Source organism: Glandiceps talaboti, chromosome 20, assembly GCF_964340395.1.
Source record: "Glandiceps talaboti chromosome 20, keGlaTala1.1, whole genome shotgun sequence".
Lineage (NCBI taxonomy): Eukaryota > Metazoa > Hemichordata > Enteropneusta > Spengelidae > Glandiceps > Glandiceps talaboti.
Window position 1 is genome coordinate 15,414,022 of NC_135568.1, and position 7,561 is coordinate 15,421,582.

The 7,561-nt window shown below is 35.3% G+C and overlaps 1 protein-coding gene across 1 annotated transcript; it reads left to right on the forward strand.

Annotated features, from left to right (window-relative positions):
• The first annotated feature begins 2,000 nt into the window (after positions 1-2,000).
• Positions 2,001-2,888, forward strand: LOC144450602 (uncharacterized). Its single transcript, XM_078141245.1, has one exon. It carries the CDS (start codon positions 2,001-2,003, stop codon positions 2,886-2,888), a length of 888 nt encoding a protein of 295 aa, XP_077997371.1.
• The last annotated feature ends 4,673 nt before the right edge of the window (positions 2,889-7,561 follow it).

Consider the following 7,561-nt stretch of genomic DNA (forward strand, 5'->3'; position numbering starts at 1 on the left):
ATACTTGAAAGTAAAGGTTTCATCTTTGCTCTGTGTAGAGTACGTGTGCTGGGTATTCAGCAATTTGAAAGAAGTACGACCTTGACTAATCTAAAAATGCTTTACACCATAGTAAAGGAAGTACATGTCCTCCATCATAGTTGTAATTCTTAATGATTACGAAAATGTGATGTTCATATTGACTGGAAATAGAGTGATTTTGACGGCTTGAAAGCCAAGCTAAATATGTCTAGTTAATGTTTTGGCTCGAAACGCTTCGGAAATGGTTAAATTTACGTCTGAGAAATTACACCAATATGTGAACGGACTTTTCAACAGTAAGTCGACGAACGGAAAAATGACGAAAATCTCAAAAAATACCACAACTCTAAACATGGACTGAAAATGTAAAAGTTTGAAATACGACATCGACGGTGAAGGACTGACATTAACATGAGTGATACATGATCGAACTTATCACCGTCATGGAAAATGCTGACATAAACTTTATAACGGAACAGAAAGATGAGAAAAGAGACACTTGAACTAAACAAAACGAAGGAGGAGGAAGCAAAATTTCACAATGTACACTGACGTTAGAAGCCTATGGTGGGCATATTCGTTGTGAACAGTTCAATTTTCTCCCCATGGCTATAGTATACTATTTCAACCCTGAGGGATGAGCTTACTCCACAGTTTAATTAATATGTGACATTGTTTGGTTTTTCGTTTGAAAACATACTCACTTCATAAGTTAAGAATTATTTCAGAAGGGAGTGTTATTTATCGCTGCCTGTACGTGCAGGAATGTTGATATAATATTTTGCTTAGTTTCTAGAAGCCATTGTTGCAGTTCACCGAGTTGATATACCATGTTGAATAAAGGTGTACTGGCTCACATACTGGTGTGCAGTTAGGAATTTAGATTTCAATGTTATTAGAATTCGCTTATTAAATAGGAATTGTGTTTATGCAGTAGCTAAGCATAAATGTGTTGAATTAACATAAATTTGGTATGGCTTTGATATGCCTTGATAATCTAAAAAAAATTTTTACCCAACAATGACAAGCGAGTCATTAATGGACATACTCCCAATAGCCAACGTATTTTACCCACTGAGGCGGTGCACTTTGGAGTGTTGTGAATAGGGCTGTGGTTTTACTGCACCAGTTATAAGTAAAGATTTACCTTTTCGATGAGAGAAACAGTAATACATGCATATTCATTGAAAAGTTTCACACAATAATTTATCTAACGAAAAAAGTTTTCTTAAAAGAACCATTCCAGCCAGCGCAAGACGTCTATCATTTCAGGAGACGTAATATCTTATAAAACCGTCGTGTTGGCAACATCAAACTTTACATTCGCCGGAAATGTATTTATGTCACAAAGAGAAGACATGTTAACCTGGACATTGACCGTGCGTACGTGGCATGCAAATCAGTGAGTGTTTAGTGAATTATCATATTATATTATCAGGTGGCTGGGTTGTGTACGTCAAATATAAATCAACTAGCAAAAGATTAGCATATTAGAAGGACATATTATGGCAAAATTGTATGTTAAATATGCTTAGTATACAAATGACATTGTAAACTGCACTGCAATATCTTGTATGTGATGGATCAACAATTGTTATGCTTTAGTATGATGTGGAGTCCTGTATTGAAAAATTCTGATGTCTGTTTCTGATTGCAAGCTCAACATCGACCATCGCACTACTGTGAACTGTGTGTAGAACACTAGAGGGCGCTGTTACTGGTCAAGACTAGCGGCTACATCGTCTCCAGAATTGACAGATTTCCCAACCTTATGGAAGGAGCTGAAGTCTTCATCTTTAAGCAGCATCTTCGTAAATACTAAAGGTAAGGGTGTAAACCCTCTTTAGTGGAAATGGTTGTAACTTTTGCGTAGAACTGAAGATTTCAACTTGACCTTCGAATGTACTTGACATTCAACATCTCTGTGGACACAAACCTATTGTCTAGTTGCAAATTAATGCTAATTACTTCACAAGACAATGCCGAAATGCAATGACTGCCCAAAAACTAGAGGAGTTTCGTTTACTCAAGGCGACTTGCATCTGTGCAAAGGCTGCAAAGAAAAACGTTTTCCTCAGAAACCAGCAGAACACCACCATGGAAACAGAGAAGAAGTGCCAATGACTCCTAGCAACCAAAATGAAAATGGTAGCCTGGAAACACAACTTGCCGACATACGAAGTAAACTAGCTTGCCTACCATCTGTCGTAAATAGTATTCATGAGATCCAACAATCCCAAACCACCATTACCGCATCTCTCGAATTTTTCAACACTCTCGTTGAAGAAATGCGCGGCAAAATATCAAACTTGGAAAGTGAAAACAACCAACTAAAGCAGCAAAACAACAGTCTGATGGTGCGAGTCACAGAGCTTGAGAAATCGCAAGACGAACAAGACCAGTATAGTCGGAGGGAAAATATCGAGATCCACGGCATCCCTGAAATCCAAGATGAAAGGACAGACGACATCACCTTAGCTGTTCTTCAACCAATCTATCCCGGTATTACCATCAATGATATCCAAGTAACACATAGAATTGGGAAACAACAACAAGACAGAAGAAGACACAGACCAATCATAGTCAGATTTCTAAATAGAAGAATTCGAGACAAAGTGTACAAGGACAGAAAAAGGATGAAGCACACCACGACAGATAAACTTGGGTACGAAACTAAGAATAACATCTACATCAACGAGAATCTAACACCACGTAAACGAAATCTAATGAAGAAAGCAAACGACAGAAGGAAGACACTGAACTATAAATTTCTATGGACACAAAATGGTAACATTTATACTAGGAAAGACCAGAGTTCTATGTCGGTCGTTATCCGAAATGAGGCAGATCTGCCCAAAATTGTATAAACTGTACGAATGTAAGCTTCTCTTTGTATTCATCTTTCCACGAATATGATGACTATACTACCAGAAACAGATATTTTTCATGTATCTAACGGTACGTACTCAATCTCAGAATTCAATGACAAGTTTTCAAATAGTGGCAATGTACTTTCTGTTTCCCACATCAATACCCGATCACTAAGTAAACACTTTGAAGAGTTGAAATCTGTATATGAAGATAGTTTAAACACCAATTTCAAGTTTATCGCTCTTACAGAAATTTGGCAAATACAAAATACAGATATGTATAAATTGGAAAATTACTCTCTCGAAATTCAATGTAGAGACCGGGGTAAGGGTGGCGGTGTAGGGGCATATGTACATTCCACTATAAACTATACTGTTATTCCAGATATAACAGTGCCAGCTGCTGAATCAATGTGGTTGGAATTTGTTGATAGAGGGAAACATTACATTCTCGGTGTCATATATAGACCACCACATTTTGATGAAAATACCTTTATAGATGGTATCGAAAATACTCTAAATCAAGTTAATCACAAGTACTATGGCTGTATTATTGTTGGCGATTTTAACATCAATGTCATCGAAAAATCTAACACTTCACAGAAATTACTTAACACACTTTCTTGTTTTCATTTAAAGCAAATGATTCAAAATTCAACTCGTATTACCAAAACCTGTCAAACCACAATCGATCATATTTATATGAATTTAAGTAATAAGCACATTGACGCAGGTGTTATTATCGCCGATATTTCCGATCACCTACCAATTTTTGTATTTGTAAATAAATTCTGTACTTTGCCTTCGGAAACTCCCTTATCATCTTCGAGAAATTTCTCAAATTATACAGTCCAAAATTTCAATCATGATCTACATATAGAGTTTTGGGAAGGAGTTCTGAATTGTCATGATGTCAATGAGGCATATGAAAATTTTAGCAAAATATTTTTGAGTATCTGTGATAAACACGCTCCTCTACATGCTAATGGCAAACGAAAAAGAAAGAAAAGTAAACATTGGATTACAAAAGGATTAAAAAAATCGATAAAAGTAAAACACAAAATGTACAGTAAATTAATCAAAGAGAAATTTAGAGAACCACTGTTCACTCGATACAAAAAGTATAGAAATACACTGACTTCCTTACTCAAAAAAGCCAAGAAATACTATTACACAAATCTTCTCATGACAAATCAGAACAACACCAAAGAGATGTGGGACGTTATACATGAACTATTAGGGAAACAAAAACACAAAAATTTGAAAATACCAAATCAAATAAAACCCAAATCTGAAAGCTGTACAGAATTTATCACTCAACCGCAGGATATTATTGAACAGTTTAACGACTTTTTCACTCAAATAGGTGAAAGCCTAGCAAAGAAAATTGACAATTCTCAAGGAACCAATTACATGTCATATTTGAATAGCCCAAATCAGTTTTCCTTTTTTCTCCGCCCTGTTACTGAAAGTGAAGTCAAAGACATAATTTCTTCACTGGACACTAGGAAAGCGGCTGGTCATGATGGCATTGGTGTTAAACTTGTAAAAGACGCTTCAAAAGAAATATTGAAACCCTTATGTTCACTTATTAACTTATCATTTTCAAAAGGCATCTTTCCCGATGACCTCAAAATAGCAAGAGTTTTACCGATTTACAAAAAGGGTAACCCAGAAGACATGGGGAACTATAGACCCATATCTATTTTACCAATTTTTAGCAAGATTTTTGAGAAATTGGTGAATGAACAAATACTGAATTTCCTGGACAAACATGACATACTTTACAAACACCAATACGGGTTCAGAAAAAAGCATAGTACAAAACTTTCACTGATCAGTTTATCCCAATATCTACTGAGTGAAATTGATCATGGCAATCCAACTCTAGGTATTTTTGTAGACTTCTCTAAAGCCTTTGATACCATAAATCACGATATTTTGCTTGCCAAACTAGAGTTTTATGGTATCAGAGGCTTACCCCTCCTTTGGTTTAAAAGTTATTTATCTTCCAGGAGTCAATTTGTTGGCATCAACGACGTCAAATCTAGTAAACAAAATATAAATTGCGGTGTTCCACAGGGCTCGATTCTTGGGCCAACTTTATTTCTGCTATACATAAATGACATCCCGATGTCTTCAAATGCTTTTGATTTTAGATTATATGCGGATGACTCAAATTTATTTTACACTATTAAAAAAGACACAAACACATGTACTATAGACCTAAACCTTGTAAGTAAAAATTTCAAGGATGTCATCAACTGGTGTGATGCCAACAAATTGACGATCAATTCAAATAAGACCAAATATACAATCTTAAAAAGCCATAGAAAAAATGTAGTATTGACTGGTTCCCTTGAATTTAAGGGGGTCTCACTAGATGAAGTTCAAAGTTCGCCTTTTGTTGGGGTCAACATTGACAATACGCTGTCTTGGAAGCAGCATATAGCTGAGGTGAAAAAGAAAATTAGTAGAATGACAGGTGTGTTTTATAAGTTACGTCACACGGTTCCAGAATACGTACTTGTACTGATGTATAATGCTTTTGTTCTGCCCCATATCACCTACTGTCTCGAAGTGTGGGGTAACACGTGTCCGACATACCTGAATGAAATATTTTTAATTCAAAAAAGAATAGTGCGCACCATAACAGATAGTCATTGGTGTGCTCACTCGGAGCCATTATTTAAAAGGTTGAATATTCTTGACATTTTCAAACAGCACAAATTACAGCTTGCCGTTCTCGTTCATGACGTTTTGCACCTCAGATTACCGGATACCTTTCAGGGTTTTTTCACTCCCATTAAACACTCCTTCACAACACGACAGAGCGCCAGAAACGACCTTACTATCCCAAAAGCAAACCATAGGACTGGTCAGTTCACTGTCAAGTATGCAGGTGCTAAACTATGGAATAGCATCCCTTACAACATTCGCAACATAAATAGCAGAAGTCATTTTCAAACAGAGTTCAAAAACTATCTCCAATCATTGTAAACTAGTTATACTTCATATTCATAGAGATTGATTACCGTTTGTCTGTATATTTAAGTAGGTCATTTGTTGTTTCTTTGTATTTGTGTATTTGCTTGTTTGGTTGTTGTTGTTGTTGTTGTTGTTGTTGTTGTTGTTGTTGTTGTTGTCCACCTATATTTATACAATGTATTTTGTAAATCCTTTATGATTTTTTTCTATTCTGTCAATATTGCAATATACTCAATTTGACCAGCAGCCCCAGTAATTAGTAATTCCTAATCCCTAAGATTGTAAAAGGGGACGGACTCGACTAGTTGCAAAGACAACTATTTTTCGTCTCCCTTTCCCAAGTTGAATACTTCATATATTGTAGAATTGTTATATATGTATATGTATATATATATTTCTGGGAATAAAGAAGATTATTATTATTATTATTATTAACAACATTACTCAATGTTACGTTAATTGTTAAAACAAATAATATTATATTAAATTCACTTTATTCTGATTCGGGTTTACTTTGCTCGGTTGTTTAAGAAAGCAAAGACGTTGGCATACATGCATATTCAGATGATTGAGTGTAAATTGAGCTTCATGCAGTCGACGGTGAAATTACTGAAAACATATTGCTTCATGCCACCATGTTAACGCTAAGTGGTGACAAGCCATAATGTGCATTAATTTTGCATACTTGTTTTAACATGGTTTAGAATTCTTTTTATGGCAGCTTTTAGTTGATTAAGTTAGTTAACAGACTGTGACCAACGAATAACTCAATCTTAATTTTCTTTCCACTTATATGGAAGAGAGTATGACTTCATTGTCTAAAATAGAAACTGTGTGATGTATAGATGTAAGACACAGTAAAATTCAAATTTTTCTCGAATTTGGAATTCTTTGCTATTTTCCTAAAGTTCATCAATCTATATTCTAGTACAAGTATAATTCTGCAATAACTGAAGTATTGGCTTGACTCGATCATCTCTGTTTACGAAAGAGAGTTGACAACGACTAACTTGCAATTAAAGTGTGTTTTAATGAATTGATAGACAATCGATCTTATTATATGAGAATATGTCTTGATATAGTGTTGACAGAAAACTACTCTGTTCACATTCTTTAGGCATAAAGTAGGGGACCTGCTCAGGCATAACGAATTCAATATGATAGCAGTTTTACAATATGCTGAGACAAACAACTTCTGCCAGTACTATGATATCATTTTATTAGAATAGATTTCCACCGAAAAGAAAGTACGCTATATAAACTTGAGTTTCAATAAAACTTGCTGTTATTTAATTAATTGAAAAGAGGAGTTTTGAATTTGAGACAAAGCAACAGTGTTGTGGACTTTTCTTAGTGTGAACTGAATCCGTTTCCCCTTATAGAATATCCAGGAGATCCCAATACTCGGCGGTACCTCTCAGCAAAGCGAGTCATACTAGTTATGTTAAGTTACTTACATTACACGCGGTTGCTAAGGGAAACTGCAGTGAAAACCTCATTCATTGCACAAAGTAGCTTCATCAAATGGATATGCATTACATCTCATTGGGTCAACAGAAATGCACACTTAAATATTCAAGATATAGTCTATTTGAGTTATTGTTCAGCGGCTCTGTTAACATGTAATACAACCACACAGAAACCAATAAGAAACTAGTATGTTTCATAGCAAGGGACGAGAA